The sequence below is a fragment of the Polypterus senegalus genome, chromosome 6, assembly GCF_016835505.1.
Source record: "Polypterus senegalus isolate Bchr_013 chromosome 6, ASM1683550v1, whole genome shotgun sequence".
Lineage (NCBI taxonomy): Eukaryota > Metazoa > Chordata > Cladistia > Polypteriformes > Polypteridae > Polypterus > Polypterus senegalus.
This window is the reverse complement of record NC_053159.1, coordinates 166,749,806-166,767,345: the sequence shown is the minus strand read 5'-3', so window position 1 is coordinate 166,767,345 and position 17,540 is coordinate 166,749,806. Positions and strand designations below refer to the sequence as shown.

The following is a 17,540-nucleotide window of genomic DNA, read 5'->3' as shown; positions in this document are numbered from 1 at the left end:
TCAAATGATTACATTTGAAGAAAAACTGGAAATATTGAGGTGTTCTAAAACTTTTGAACAAGGAGTGTATATGCAGTGAAAAATGTTGTTAAAAGGAAAACATAGTTGTTAAAGACAGACTGAACCTGAATGTTTTTTTCTATAAACAGTGACCTATTAGAAATTATACATTTTCCGTCTCTCTATATAGTATCAAATGTGTCTATTATGTAGTGTATAATTGTATGGATATTCTATCAAATTAGTATATTTTGGATATTTTACAAATTGTTCATCTGCTTAAGCACACAACCACATACTTTACTGATAACATCTTGATTTAAGCTAATGAAATAGTACATTAAATGGCTAAATTAACATTCAGTTAAGCAATTAAGCATCTCTGATGTTCAATTAGTAATTAGCAGAAATCGCAGAAATAATAGTAAAGTAGTCTGGTGTATGTATGTTTTTTTTCTTCTTCGTATGTAGTGTATCATTACTTTGCATTGCCTGTACAGTACATTGACGATTGCTTAACTGCTGTACATAGCAAATAAGGCGTGAACATGTCTAAGGATTTGGTGAACAAAGCTTAGATGTGCTTTGGATGCACAATTAATGGGCAGTTATGAGTCATTTATAAATTATTACACATTGAAATTTAGTTAAATGATGACTTTTCAGTCTTATTTAATGCAAATTTATGGTTGAATAATCCTGAACACAAATGTAATGTTGGTTTGCTGTTTCTAGTGATGCAAATAAACTGGTGTAATAGTGTTAATCTTGTGGTATGAGAAAAGTATGCAAAATGTATCACAGAAAGACATCCATCCCGCTATATCCAAACTACAGGGTCATAGGAGCCAATCAAAGCCAACACAGGGCGCAAGGCAGGAAACAAATCCCGGGCGGGGTGCCAGCCCACCGCAGGGTGCACACACACACACTAGGGACAATTTAGGATCACCAATGCACCTAACCTGCATGTCTTTGGAAGAAACCAGAGTACCCGGAGGAAACCCACGCAGACACTGGTAGAACATGCAAACTTCACGCAGGGTGGACCTGGGAAGCGAACCTGAGTCTCCTAACTGCGAGGCAGCAACACTACCCACTGTGCCGCCTCAGAAAGACATTTGTTATTTAATTTCTGATCACTCCACTTGACTTTCTTGTAGATCGTAATAAGGTTTACTACTATTGCCCTTCCTGCTCCACTCCATTGATGTTAATTCAAACTTTCAACCAATCTCCATCAATGTTTTAGGAAACCTTTTAAATTCATCTTACTGTCAGCCTGGTGAGCCCACCTCAGCAAAGGCAGTTCCTTTTTCCTTGAAACTGATGTCAGTGTATAAGTGTTGTCAGCCTGGTGTAACTCTACCTTCAAGGACTAATGGTTACAGTATATTAATCACTAACTCCATCTGAAACTTTGAAAAGTATTTTGGAATATGGTAATTGTAATGTACAGTTAATGGTGAGAAATGACTGTTGACCATACTGTAGGTGATCCGCCATATCTCTGGCTTTGCCTAAGTTGTCTGTGTTGAAACACCTTAACAGCCACTGCTCTAAGACCATGACTAATCAGCAGCATTAAGCTAAATTATTCTTTATCTAATAAAATAAACAAAAAAAACCCCACAAAGTTTACAAATGTGGTGTCTAGTTTTATAGTTTACAAGTTGAAATTGAACATTACAGAATATCTCACATTTTTCACAGAAAATACAGTAACACCTCAGCATATTTCTTTTCAGACGTTTTCCTTTGAGCCTAATGTGCTGTCACTCACAATGCCAAAAAAATAAAATCAAGTTTAGTTAAGGAAAGATTTTGTGTACTCCAAATGGGTTGCAGTACAGTTTGCATTTTTACAACGGTGTGCAAATCTTTGATCTCAGTTCTGATTGTAGGAAGATAAAGATGTTTATAAACTAACAATAGGTAAAGAACACGGTTGGATTTTGAAGAAAGTATATTAGTTATGATAAAATTTTGAGGTTTTATTAAACTGAGTGGCACTTGTTAAAATGTGCTTGCAATTGATTCTGTCTATTTTTGTATTGATAAAAATATGTGAGGTAAGTTTATCTTTTTAACACAAAGTTAGAAAGTTTGTTTTAGTCTACTTTTACATATTTGTTAAAAGTTTTAATATGTCTTTAAAATATTAACAAAACAATGTGGTGCTGCCTTGGCCGAAATGCAACACTGGGAAGAGTTACAGTACATTGTAGAGTGCATCACTAGCGCTAGTACTATACTGTATACAGTTTGTGGCTCCATTCTAATTTTTCATGCCAGTGGTCTGGATTTTCTAATACAGTTTATGGTGGATTGTGAATTGTGGCATCAGGCACTTTGTTTTTTCTTTTATTGTGTTTTATAGGTTTCAGTCCATAAACTTCCCTTGAACCTGTGATACCACACAATTATTAATTTTCATTACAAATGTGGCAACCATTTTTACCCTTGCCTGAATATTAAAGCTCAACTTGGATTAGTGGATTTAAATTAAATTGAGCATTAGTTTCATTTTCTTCTTCTTTCATCATTGCTGGAATACTCTTCCTGTTGTGTGACAGCATCAAGTTAAGCATTTCTAGCCAGAGGCATATTGGGTGCCCCAGCACTGAGAAGCTGCTATGCTGCAGTGTATGACATCGCAAGCAACAGATGGGTTGATAGATGAATGCGGTTATGTTTGAAATGTGCAAAAGTAGATGAGTAGACAATGAAGAGTTACATCATGATAGCTAGATAGCTGATAGATTACTGTATAACAATTGAATCATACCTCAAAGGTGAGCTCAGCAGAATAGGTCTTTTTTTGATTATTACAGAGTACTTTTTACAATAAAGCTTTCAATTAAAAAAGATCATGTGTTTGCCCTTTGTATCTAGCCAGGGCTTGATGGTCTCCCACCCAAGAGGGCATTTTGAGTATTTTTTGGAAATTACATTCTTATGAACTGAAAGTTCATAGCAATTGGTTGCTGACCTGGTTGGGGGGAGTAGGGGTATGGGAAGTGTGACAGCACTGATAAGTAATTAAGTAACACTAGATATAAATATTCTAAAAACACAAAGAACATCTTTTTATATCAAAAAAGAAATCCATATAATTTTTCATTGAATTACAATGAAAGTATACCCACAAAAAAGGCAAACATACATGCTTTTGATTATATTAATTATTTAAAGTGAATGAGAACTATGAGAAATGGTTTGGAAGACGGTGCAGTGTCCTGTTATTTCTTAAATGCAATGCAAGATTGATGTCTCAAAACAACTCACACATGATTTTAAACAGAAGCCATGTCACATTTAAGAAATGCAGTTTCTAAAATCGTGGCATTCTTCATTCGCTAGAGCTGTTGCCAATTCTGAACCATTGAGTGTTCATACTGGTACTATTAAACTACACATGGAACGAAATTCTTACCAATTTTGATGCAGAATAAATGGCAAGCACAAAGTGCTGAGCAATACACATTATGTGGAAAAATGGCAGTTTTGATTTCAGCTACCAATTTCTAAATCAACTGCTTGCTTAAATAGACTGACTGAATGTTCATTTAAAAAATACGATACAATACAATACAATTTATTTTATTTTTGTATAGCCCAAAATCACACAAGAAGTGCCACAATGGGCTTTAACAGGCCCTGGCTCTTGACAGCCCCCTGCCTTGACTCTCTAAGAAAACAAGGAAAAACTCCCAAAAAACCCTGTAGGGGAAAGGCAGTTCAAAAAGTGACTCCTTTCCAGGTAGGTTGGGCATGCAGTGGGTGTCAAAAGGAAGGGGTTCAATACAATACAATACAATACAATACAATACAATACACAGAACAGAACAAATCCTCAATACGGTATAAAAGTAAAAAAAAAAAAAGTACAGAACAGAAATTAACAGTAGATTAATGTGCGCTCTGGTTTGTAAGTCATGATAAGTTCAGAGAAGTAAGCCGGACCTCAGCCATTTAATGCTTTATTTGTTAAAAGGAGGATTTTGAAATCTGCCCTAAACTTAACTGGAATCCAGTGTAAGGATTTAAAAACTGGAGTTATGTGTTCGTATTTTCTTGTTCTTGTAATAATTCTTGCAGCAGCATTTTGGATTAACTGGAGGCTGTATAAAGAACAGTTTGAACAGCCAGTGAACACCACATTGCAGTAGTCAATCCTACTAGAAATAAATGCATAAATTAATTTCTCAGAATCCTGTTTATTGAGAAAGCGCCTTAATTTTCCAACATTTTTAAGATGGAAAAGACATGATTTCTTCTTAGAAGCAAAAAAATGTGCTTGCTTATTGAGATTAATGTGGTGCGTGCTATCTTCTAGATAGTTTTATTGTTGATTTTGCAAAACTTACTGTTTGAAAATATAACATTACCATGGTATGTGCTCAAGCGAAGTTTTCAAATCCCAAAACTGTTGGTCAAATAACTGCAATTTGTATCTAGAATTAATTAACAGTTATATTTACTGACAGGCATGGGGGATAAAAGGAGTAGGTCCAGTGGTAACCACACTTAATAACAGAGTTGTGTCATTCAATGTCATTCAAAACTTTTAAAGTAATAAAAAATGCATAAATTATGCAAACAGTACAAAACAGTATTTAGATGTCCTAGGGTACATTTTTGGTTAAGTCAAATGTGTACTTAAACAAAAGGAGACTTGTGAAAGAACAGAGGCCAAAGAGAGATGCTAACAATCACTTTGTAAGAACTGCAAAGTTTAGTACTTGGGATTGAAGTGAAAGATAAATCAAAAGCTCTGCCTAACATTGGCATGCATGAAAGTGTGACACAAAGCAAGTCATTGCTCAAAAGGCACCATGCAGAGGCACATCTGGAGCTTGACAGAAAACATGAGAGTCACCCAGATGTGTTTTAGGAAAATGATGCTCAATGATAAGACCAAGATAAAAGATTTTTTGCCAAAGTTCTAATCTAAAATGTGCTGTCAATCACCATACCTATAGTGAAATATGGTGGATGTATAATTATGCGGTGGGGCTTCTTTTCATCAGAAGGGGCCTGTCATTCAGTTAAAACAGAAGGAAGAATACATAGTAGGAATAGAAGCAAATATAACAGAGCGAGAAGAGAGTGTTGGGAGCATGCACTGATACAGCGCATTGCTGTACCCACCACACGATGAACAACCTCAGGATTCCAAATTAGGACCCATCTGCAGCCGTGCAACAGGTGACACCTCAGCACCACACTAGTTTGAACAGAATGGAACAGTGTTCCAATCCTGCCACCAACCCCCAAGTTTTCCCTGCAAGTTGGAGGACCTGCTTGCAGAACTCCAGAGAAGCCGTTTGAAAATATTAAAAAACTCAAGCTTGGCTGAAACTTAATTTTTCTGGACAATGATCCCAAACACAAGGACAAATTAACTTTAGAGTGATTCAAAGACAAAATGAAAAGTTGACTATCATATAATGGCCAATTAAAAGCTCTTATTTCAATCTAATTGAGCATATGTGGCATTATTTGAAAACTGTGGTGCATAAGCATTGTCCAATTAACCCAAATCACCTGACCAAGTCGTCTTGGAAGAATTGGCCAAAATCTCTCCCGAACAGAGTGCAAAGCTGGGGCATACTTAACCCCAAAAGAGTTGTTTAAAAACGGTGGAGATCCTAAATTTAAATTGTGTGGAAGGGAATACTTGTTCAAACAGCATTTTTTCTTTATTTTCCTTCTTAGATTTTTCTGACATAAAACAATGTAAAATGAAAAACATAATTTCAAGTTTAAATGGTTTGATAAAAAAAATCACGGAGAGCAACCTTTCAGTGTAGGAATTGTTACTCAGTAAAATAATAGTCAAAAGACAGAAAACTTTTGTATGACACTGTACTTTACCATACACGATAATAATACTATACAGTGGCACAATGATTATCATTGTTGCTGTGTGATTTCAGTGTCTTGGATTAGAATCCCACATCTGGTCACGGCCTGTGTCAAGTTTGTTTGCCCTGTTTGTATCTTTGCTGTAATTTTCCAGCATGCTTCTGTTTTGTAGTCACTTCATAAAGGCATGATTTTAGGTGAGAATGGTGAGTCTACATTGGCTCAGGTGGATGTGAGTATGTGTAAATGGACAATGTAATTCAGTTGTGCCCCACTCAGGGTTGGTTCCCAAAGTTTCTGATGGGACCTATGATACCCAACACACCTAACTGGGTTTAAGTAATGTTTTGTGTTAGGTTACTTTAATTTTTAATCTTTACACTTCATTTTTCAGGAAAATGTTGGAATAGCGTGTTCTGTGCTTGGCATCATGAAGTGTGCTTGCATGTGAATGTGCCACTTGATGAAAAGGTGTCCTGCCATAGGTTGGTTCCTACTTATTCAAGAACTGAGGTTATATCCGTAACACAGAGGATATGGGGGAAAAATGGATAGAAGAATTATCATGAGTAAGCAAAGATACAATAAAAATAGTACCTGTCTTAACAGTGGACGAATTGACTCTTGTTAGTAAAATGGTCTGGCTTTAACTTAAATTTTTTTTTTTAAAATGACTATTCTTGAAATGCATATGAATGCCTGCATAAATGAAAGAAAAGTTATATTTTTTACTTGTGACCTGAGCTTAAATGTTGAAATTTTCTCCTTAAAACTGTTTTATGTCTTGCAGGTAAAGGAAGGTTTTTCCGGTTGCGGCTGCCTGGACTGAGACTGCTAGGTACTGCTAAACAGTCACTTCCACAGGAGGACCCAGATGCTGTCATGGTAGATGCTCCAAAACAAAGTGATGACTCTGTTGCCATGAAACACTTCAAAACCCCCACAAAGGAAAGTTGCTCCCCTTCAGATGCAGATGATACAAAAGCATTAATAGGATCCAGTCCATGCCCAGCTTTGGTTAACATTTCAGGACCTCTTGATCATTCATCACCTAAACAGCAATGGGATAAGTTATACCCGGACATGCTGGAGTCAAGGGCATGCCTCAGTCATGCCAGATCGAAGGAGAGCATTTGCAGCATGAGACGAGCTTCTTCAGTTCATGATATTGAAGGCTTTCGTGTCAACGCAAAGAGTGTGTTCAGAGACAGGCATGCAAGTGAAGGTATGGTTATGACAAGACAACTAAAATTATTTTTATTGCTAGGCTTCTCTAGGACTATTGAGTGCACAGCAGGAGCTATTCAGTTGTATCAAAAATGCATCAAAAGAGAACAAAAATAGCCTTGCCCTGAAAAAAAAACCTTGTGCATGTATGTACCATGCATACCTTGTGGTAAAAAAACATAACCAACAGGAAAAAATAAAAAATGACACTAATAAGCTTCAGAGTAATATCAAGCATCTGAGCAAATAAAAACAAATCAGGAAAGCCATCTTCTTACTGAGGCAGAGGGCAAAGGGTGATAGTTAGACATAGCTGTGTAGTAGTGATAATGTCTCTGTCAGAATTGAAAAAGATCCTCAGGTAAAAGCTATAGGCAAAGTAAAGTTCAGATAAAACCGAATAGCAGCAAACAAATGTAAGTTTAGATGCAATTGTATAGTAATGATTTTGTTACCCACAGAAGTGAATGATATCCTCAAAAAAGAACTACTGTATCTACAAGTACATTTCAGATTAAATTTTATAGTGGTGGTATTGTCACCCACAAATACAAAAGGGATCATCACATTGGGTATAGACAAGGTGAAGCTGAGAAAGACTTAGTTTGCAGTGATAATGTTATCCGTAAATAAAAATAATATTGCTATGGATGATTTTGTTGTAACAATGTTGTTTCTGAAATTCTAATCCAATAACAGTTTAGGTAAACTTATGTAGTGGTGGTAATCTCATCACCAATGCAAATGATATCCTCAATTGTACCTTGTAGCTAAACAATACTTCACTAGGGATAGTGTTAGCCAAAAAAGTACAAATGAGATCCTCATATATGAGCAATACACTGTGCATTCAAGATCAAATTGTGTTGTAGTGTTATAGTCACCCACAAATACAAATGACACAGGTAGACATGAGCGACAGTCAGCAGTTTAGATGTCTAACAGTACAGTTCAGAAGAAAGTGTGTGGCTCTTGCATTTTTACCCTTAAATACAAATAATAACATCAAAAAAGAGCAATTAGATAAACTACAGTTTGGATAGGATTGTGTGGCTGTGCTTGTATCAACCATAAATAGAAATTAGATCCTTCAATAAGGACAATTGCAGAGTGCAGTTCAGATAAAACTGTATAGTTGCGATAAAGCCACCCACAAATACAAATGACATTCTAAACTAAGAGTGATAGAAATGCAGCTGTTTGGAAAGAATTGTTTAGCAGTATTAATGTCACCCAGTCAATACAAGATCTTCAAATAAGAGCTGTTAGCAGTGTAGCTGAGATAAAGCTGTAGTAACATTATCTCCAAATAAAAATTATATCCTCAATTAAGAGTAATAAATGGGCAGCAATTCAGATAACATAATGTCATAGTGACAAATACAAATGACATTATCTAATAAGAGCAGACTGCAGCTCAGGCAGGCCTGTTATCCATAATTACAAATTCTTTTATTCAGTAAAACTGATACAAGATAATGTAACAACAACAGCTGTCTTGAATAGAGGATGACATTACTCCTTTCTCCAAAACATTGTAAATGATTTTAAGTTGCCACTTCATGTACACTTGATCAGATGTTTTGTTTTACTTATTATTTTAGTGTTATTAATAATAATGCTTTTTTCCTTTCTTTTAAGATGACTGGTAAATAGTCATTCATCCAGTTTAGTCAACTTACTTATTTCCGAAGATAAAACTGTAAAAACACTTTGATCATCCACAGTTGCTTTTTGTGTTTTGTTGCCCATTTCACCTATAAAATAATCCAAAGCAAGAAACACAATTTTGAAAAATACCAAAAATAAATATTGATATTCCTGAAATTTTCTGGGGTTTCTATGAGGGAAGGGAGTCATTACCTTTTCAAGGGTATTCAGCTTGCATTGGTTGTCAACCCTAAACTACTACTATTATGAGAAAGTGTAGGAGTGTGAGTGAATGTATCCTATAATGGATCACTAACCCAGCAATTATTGGTTATTGCCTTGTGTTTAGAGTTAACTTGGCAGGCTCAGGCTCCCCAGACAACTCTATATTACATTATACATACTCCCAAAATAATGAATGGATTAATGAATAGGTAAAAACAATGCATACATTGCCTTTTATAAGAGCAGAAGCAATGGAATTACCGTAGCTGTAGGACTATTGTCTGAGAACACATCTTATATTCTAAAAGGTTTCAGCAAGTAAATAAAGTAATTGACCTATGAGACTACTACAGGTCGTAACTATAAACCTATTGTGACAGTTAGGGTGCGCTGTCGTCCCCTTGAACCCTCGGATCAGACGCCAGACACCAGATAAAAGTTCAATTATTTATTTTTCGAACAATAATAAAGTACACAAAGCACCCTCCACTCCACTATATTCATAAACAATAACCAATACAATAAACAAATCCTCCACTCCCAGACGCGTTGTCACCCTGCCACCCGACTCGGCTCGCCCGTCTGGGATCTCCCACAGTCCTTTATAGTCCATGACCCGGAAGTGCTTCCCTCATTCCATATGATTATCCAGCACTTCCGGGTCAGGTGAAAACTCCTTTTCTTCAACCCATAAGTACATCATTTCTTCTGTCCATGTGACTGGGATGTACTTCCGGGCTGTCTGGAAAATAAATGTCTCTGTGCCTCCCTGCAACGTCCCCTGATGGCCCTGACATTATCCAGCAGGGCTGTGCATTAAAACTCCATAGTCCGTGATGCCCTGCTGGAATTCGAGGCATCTCCACGTCGCAGGGAGGGCTCCCTCTGGTGGCTTGGGGGTATTAGCCAGGATAAGCTGCTGGCCATAGTCCACACTATAAACATTCAGAGTCTATCTACTGAGGTAAGAACTATAGGAAAGTACATTAAAAAGATTTGATGTTACTTTTCGTGTTCTTACTGGGGTCTTCCCCATCACTCCTTAATCATTTTTGACTGGTGTAGAGTCCAAAAGGACAGTTAACCCAAATTATTGATGCCAGATATTAAATTGACGTGATTTCAGGCTGGAGAGGCTCTTATTACAGTGTCCAGATTGTTTATAACTTAACTTTGTCAAGAGGTGTGTAGTGTAAGCTTGCAGAGCACTGGGTGTAAGTTTGCAATTTAGATTAGGGTCTTGTGATGTAAAATATCACTGCCAGCTCAGAGCATTTTACTTTAGGGTAATATTTGATGAGTTGGTGACTTTACATTGAATATGTATTTGAGTGTGCCCTATGTGGAACTGGAATCACAGCAACAACAACAACAACATTTATTTCTATAGGACATTTTCATACAAGCAAAATAGTTCAAAGTGCTTTACAAGTTATCAAAAATGTATTTATATGACAATAAAACAAACTAAAATTAGATAAGAAAATAATGCATAAATAGTATACACAAAATAAGTAATAATAAATAAATAAAAAATATAGAATTGTTTTTTTTTAAATCTAGAATTGTTTTTTAAGCGGGCAGGGTGGACGAAACAAACACTCCAGTTAAGCTGTCACTGTTAATTTTCTTTTATACTTGTCTGAACAAGTGACATGCTGTCAAAGAAGTAGTTTTACTGGAGATCTCTGACTGAAAATCTCAGAGTCATAGGGACTTGCAGCCATTTGAAATGTAATGATAAAACTAGATAAACCCCTTTATCATGTCTCATTAATATTATGGCCACTTTTCCTGTACCTGAACCACTTTAGTCAGACTGCCATTCACCTTGAGCCAGTCAGCTTTAAGGTCCCCAGACATCATAAAAGAGGAAATTAGTGCTCAACAACAGATATTCAACAGTATCAGATTCACTAAGTCCTCCCCTCCGTCATCGAGGACACCCATACACTATTTCAGAGGTGGACTATCCCTGAATTATTGCCCAGTTTTCATGAATATATGTACAACTGTTTTTGAGTCATGCCAATACAAACAGATAGGTCACCTTTATTTATGTAGATGTACTTTAGGCGTGTTTCCCAGCTTTGTTAAGGGTATTACTTCAAAAGTCTGCTGTAAAGTTAAAGTAGCAAAAATCATTGTGTTTAGACTAAATAGCTGGTGTTCCTAACTTATTATGAGATTTGATTCAGCTGCTGGGTTAAGATTGCTGGTTACCTTCACATACAACAAAAAATGCATTGATAGTTTAGGGTTGGTGGAGAGAGGGCTTTGAGGCTAGGGATCTGCACTGGCAATTGGAAGGTTGTCGGTTCAAATCCCGTAAATGCCAAAAGGCACTCTGCTCTGTTGGGCTCTTGAGCAAGACCCTTAACCTGCAATTGCTGAGCACTTTGAATAGTAAGAAAAGAGCTATATAAATGCAAAGAAGAACACTTCAAATACTGAGTTGCAATAACTAACTCCAGAGACAATATTGCCATACTCATGGCAGCTTGGGGCCATGTAAAAATGTTTAGGGAAATGCTGGGGTAAAATGAAATGAATGGAAAAATACTCTGCTTGAAAGGCAAGGTTGCAAACCATTACATTGCTATTGCACCCTGCCTGGTGCTGTCCTTCTGGTTTTAGATCACATGATTATACTAATATTTTATGGCACTCTTTCTTACCCAGGGCTACCCCCTTGTAGCGCAAAGAAAGTTATACTGTACGTCTAAAACATGACTTATGAAGTGTGCATCCCTATCTTGTACCAGTGCACGTGCATTTTGCACATCTTATTTTTTTCATTATCACCTATAGATAACTTCCTAGAGGAGTCTCGAGAAATGGAAATCTGAAGCATCAAGATCTGGGCTCAAGGCTGGATTGGGCTAGAATTGTCTACATAAGCTTAATGATTGCTTCCTATATTTACATGTTTGTGTTTGGTCATGCATTGTTATGTAAACTATTCTTAAACAGCTTGAGTATATTAATTTGAGTTAACGGTCTGACCATGTCCCATTAAGCTCAGCAAAATTACCCATTATGCATCCAACTATGTCCATGGGTTTTCTTGCTGAAGGGGTAACCTTACACTGCTTTTCCTGAAGAATTGCCATTTCATTTTTTTTCGTCAGTATTGTGTGACAGAAAGATTTCTCCTCGTCTCTTAACAGCAAAGCAAATCTAAATAATAAAAAAAAACTTTTAATGCTATGCGCTCTTCCTGTGGAAATTGAGAGCTTTTTGGTTATAATTTGTTAGTTCCATCAAATGAGTTCATCAGGACATTGTAGCAATGTTGAAGTGACAGCAAGCAAACTCATCTTAGCCTTACTCCACGCTTGACATTTGTGATGACTAAATGGATATAATTTACTGATTCATTTACAAGAAATTCAATAATACCAAGTCTTTTTAAAATGTATATCATTGAACAAGGTCATTTTTAAGTGGCCACTACACTAAGAAATGGATTGTTTCACAGTGCTGTGAAAGCATAAAAAAGCTTAAAATAAACACAGAATAAGCCACAGACATGTACTGCTAATTTCATAGGAAAGCATGTTAGAGGGATTGAGGAGGTCTTCAAATTACTCCGCCCCCCAACCCACAACGTCCCGAGTCGAGGTCAGCAGCACACCATCCCCATCATATACAGTGTTCACACTGCACTGCTTCCCCCTCCTGAGACGCCGGATGGTGGACCAGAATCTCCTCGAAGCCGTCCGAAAGTCATTCTCCATGGCCTCCCTAAACTCCTCCCACGCCCGTGTTTTTGCCTCAGCAACCACCGAAGCTGCATTCTGCTTGGCCTGCCGGTACCTGTTAGCTGCCCGTTAGTCCTGTAGGACTCCTTCTTTAGCTTGACGGCATCCCTCACTGCCAGTGTCCACCAACAGGTTTGGGGATTGCTTCCACGACAGGCACTGACCACCTTACGGCCACAGCTCTGGTCAGCCACCTCAACAATAGAGGCACGGAACATGGCCCATTCGGACTCGATGTCCCCCACCTCCCTCGGGACGTGGACAAAGTTCTGCCAGAGGTGGGAGTTAAAGCTACTTCTGACAGGGGACTCTGCCAGACGTTCCCAACAGACCCTTACAACACGTTTGGGCCTACAAGGCCTGACCGGCATCCTCCCCCACCATTAAAGCCTACTCACCACCAGGTGGTAATCAGTTGACAGCTCCACTCCTCTCTTCACCCGAATGTCCAAGACATGTGGCCGCAAATCCGATGACACGACCACAAAGTCGATCATCGAAATGATGCCTAGGGTGTCCTGGTGCCAAGTGCACATATGAACACCCCTATGCTTGAACATGGTGTTCGTTATGGACAATCCGTGACAAGCACAGAAGTCCAATAACAAAACACCACTTGGGTTCAGATCGGGGGGGCATTCCTCCCAATCACGCCCTTCCAGGTCTCACTGTCATTGCCCATGTGAGCACTGAAGTCTCCCAGCAGAACGAGGGAGTCCCTAGGAGGTATGCCCTCTAGCACCCCCTCCAGGGACTCCAAAAAGGGTGGGTACTCCAGACTGCTGTTCGGCACATGCACACAAACAACAGTTACGACCCGTCCCCCAAACTGAAGCCGGAGGGAGGCTACCCTCTCGTCCACCGGGATAAACCCCAATGGACAGGTTCCAAGTCGGGGGGCAATAATTATGCCCTCACCCGCTCAGCACCTCTCACCGGGGGACACTCCAGAGTGGTAGAGTCCAGCCCCTCTCAAGGAGATTGGTTCCAGAGTCCAAGCTGTGCATCGAGGTGAGCCCGACTATATCTAGCCGGAACCTCTCGACCTCGCGCACTACCTCAGGCTCCTTCGCCTTCAGAGAGGTGACATTCCACGTCCCAAGAGCCAGCTTCTGCAGCTGAGGATCGGACTGCCAAGGTCCCCGTCTTTGGCTACCACCCTACTCACACTGCACCCGACCTCCTTGGCCCCTCCCATAGGTGGTGTGCCCATGGGAAGGTGGTCCCATGTTACCTCTTCGAGCTGTGTCCAGCTGAGCACCATGGGTGCAGGCCCTACCACCAGGCGCTCGCCATCAAGCCCGACTTCCAGGCCTGGCTCCAGAGGGTGGCCCCGGTGACCTGTGTCAGGGCGACGGAAAACGCCTTCAAAATTTTTTATTCTTCATAGGAGGTTTCTTGAACCGCTCTTTGTCTCAGCCCTCACCTAGGACCAGTTTGTCTTATCGTGGTGGAGGGGTTTGCGTGTCCCAATGATCCTAGGAGCTCTGTTTTCCGGGTCTTTATGCCCCTGGTAGGATCTAAAAACACTTGAGAAAAATCACTGTATTCAAAAATATGAGATCAAAGAACGGTGCACTAACTATTGGGCAAATGCTGTTTTCCTTACAATGCTGCTCAAAATGTACTTCCCTACTGTTCTAAAACAGGGTATTGAGCTCTTATAGACATAGGCTTAATTCAACAAATGAGGTACTTGTATTAAAAGTGAAAGCAGTCAGAAGAAGCAGAAATATGTTTCAATTCACTTTATTTTGGTATATCGCTCTGCACTGAGTGCAGACACAGAGTTCTGTGAGAAGATCTCCAATAAAATGTAAGTTTAGATTTTGCAAATTACTAAGTACAGAATTAGTACACATAAAGACACAGATTTGTTAAAACACACAGAAAACAAAGCAGAAACTGATTAACATGAATGGAAACCAACAATTATCTGTCCTTTAATTGATTGTTGAGCTATTTCCAGTTGACACTATTCAGGGTACAGTGAATATTAAAAGTGCATACTGAAAAAAAGAATAAGAAATAAGTATTAAATGTATTGTCATTCTTTATCCTTAATATTTCAGATATTGAATGTGGTTGGAAATAGGGTTAAGTTGGATGTAAAGAAGCACCAACTTCAGTTTTAGTTTTTAAAAATGATTTGTGTTTTGTAGATCTAACTAGAAGATGTTTTTGAATTTGTTTTATGTGGATTTTTTTCAGAGCTCGACCCACATGCTAATAATAGAGAAAGGGTTCCTGAGAGAATGATTCATTTTTAAAAACAAGACACCCAGTATTAAGTGTCCCTATGTTTAAAAAAATAGTAGTCACCCCTTAGAATCTTTAACCAGTCACTTTGCGATAACTATTTATCATGCCTTTATGTGACTATGGAGATTTTTAACCCAATTCCTCCAACACATCTTCCATCAAAACTGTAACTTTTGAGGACTTCCCAGATGGCTTCTGTCACAATATTTCTGTGAGGTTTAGTTGAGTGTCAATCACATCATGTAATTTCTTTTTTTGTAGTTATGTAGTAATTTTGCTTAGCAATGTTTGGGGTCATTGTCTACCTTCTTGACCCTGTTTCTCTTGATTGCTACCTGATCGAGACATAGATTCCTGTTTTGTGCAACTCTACAGTTCAGAGCAGAGTTTATATTTCTTTTAAAGGTGATGAGTTATTAAGGTGTTTGGGACAAAAGAACTTCATCACATCATCATGCTACAACTATCAACAACGGATACAATTTTAGATTTTTTTCTGGAAGGCAGTGTTTGGTTTTCAGCAGTCATAACTGGATCTTGGTATTTCAATAAGTTTCAGACTATTTCAGATTGCATATTAGATTGATTAATAGCTGTGCACTTGCCCAGTTAGTGAGTGAGTAGGTCGTGTCCTGTGATGGGCAGGCATCTAGACTGCCATATTACACTCTGGGTCACCATAACTGCACAACAAATCAAATACATGAGCAAAACTGAATTTCATAATTAACCTTTTATGTAAAGTAACCAGAGGAGGCAAAATATGGTATTGTGATCCTTTGAAAAGCTGAATTTCTTTTTTTTTTCAGTTTGTTATTTTGTATCTGTTGCTTCCTATATTTCTTATTTTATTTTCCTTTCCCTTCCAACATGACTTTGCTGCTTTTCAGACAATGGTCGCAATATCAAAGGTAAAAAAAAAAAAAAAAAAAAATCCCTTTTGTCCTTTTTGGTTACCTCTTGCCTGCTGCATGATTACTTGTTTTTAATTTATTATGATTATTTTTGAATTGTCTTTAATGTATTACTGATATTTTTATTAACTTTTATAGATATACTACCACAGGAAAATTGCAGATCTGCACCAAATCTGCATGATGTTTTGGATGCATATGTATTTTTGTTATAATAATACTAATAATTAAAAGCTCATCCAAAATATCTGTCCTTTAATTTTTTATAAAAACTTGCACTTTTCCTGCTGGACAATGGAATGTAGTGAAGCACACAGATAGTAATATATAATTACATGACCTAATGGACTTTAATCAAGACGCATGAACAAGTGACTTGTACAAAGCAGAACCTGCTTCATGGTGTTTGGTTGCATCTGGACTGGCAAATTATTTTATGTGCATTTATAGCAATTGAGTGACCAATGAGCAATCAAGCATGTATTGCTGAGAAGCCAATGAAATGAGTGTTTTATTTGTTTTGTTTGTTTTTGTTTTGATTTGTGTGTGTATGTGTGCTCTTTAGAGAATAACAAATGCTGGCCAAAGTTTGATATTTTCATAGAGGTGAGCAGAAACCAGGGACACAATCTTCTCTGCTTGAGTCAGGGATTCGTTTCTAAATTCTCATTATGAGCAAGACTTTAGATGAATGATCAAAATTAAATTGCACAAATAATTTTAAAGAGGCAAATCCCAAGTGGAATGACAGCAACAAAATATAGGTTGGACTAATGATTAACATTTTGTGTACCAATACAATAAACTCTATGCCCTTTCTCTTTACATTCTCCCCTTTCTGTCTCCTAAAAAAATAGTTTCCCGTTCCTGGATGGCAGGGGGTATGGCTTTGAGCTTTTTCTATGTTTCTTTAAAGATCAGCATGAAATTTGTTTCATTTTCATTTTTTCTTATAATTTATGCATCTGTTTTCTTTGGCTATGCTTATAACAACTATTACAAGTTATGCTCCTGCAATAATAATCTATCTATCTATCTATCTATCTATCTATCTATCTATCTATCTATCTATCTATCTATCTATCTATCTATCTGTGTTTATACAGTATCACATATACACCAATATATCTGTATATGAAAATAATATAAATAATGTCTCTGAGTCAGTGGTGTTTATTAAATTGATCAAATAGTTGTGCATCCATATGCAGCAGCAACAGGCACTGTTCAGCATTGTGCTTATTATATTCATCCACCAAGTCAATGTATCCATTTTAAAGCCTGTTTAAAGTAATTTCAAGGTCACTGGAACTGGAAATGCTTATAATACTTCCTACTAAATGTTTTTGAATTAAGCTGCAAATTGTTTCTATAGCATTTTCCATTATTGTAAAGTTGTACAAGGTCATTATTTTTTCCTGGGCCCAGACTTAGATTAAATGTATTAAACAGGAGATGGAAAACTGTTTTACTTTTAACACATTGCCATCAATATTTCTTAATTTAGAGCCAAACATTGGCAAATTTTAATGGAGTACAGCACAGCATAAGACAGATTGAATCAGTATAATAAATTACAAAGAAACAAACTAGCTTGGCTATTTTGATTTCATTCCACATCAGAAAA

General features: G+C 37.6%; 1 protein-coding gene across 3 annotated transcripts in view; it reads left to right on the top strand.

Moving 5' to 3' along the window:
* The window catches only part of LOC120531779 (potassium voltage-gated channel subfamily H member 7-like), a 440,320-nt gene that overhangs the window by 194,910 nt on the left and 227,870 nt on the right, over window positions 1-17,540 (top strand). For 2 of the 3 annotated variants that reach the window (XM_039757501.1, XM_039757500.1), the window contains exons 4-6: window positions 6,662-7,096; window positions 15,890-15,910; window positions 16,771-16,794. In XM_039757501.1, coding sequence (XP_039613435.1) covers window positions 6,662-7,096; window positions 15,890-15,910; window positions 16,771-16,794 — 480 coding nt within the window. The remainder of the gene's footprint in view (window positions 1-6,661; window positions 7,097-15,889; window positions 15,911-16,770; window positions 16,795-17,540) is intronic. The other variant, XM_039757502.1, reaches the window with a different exon arrangement.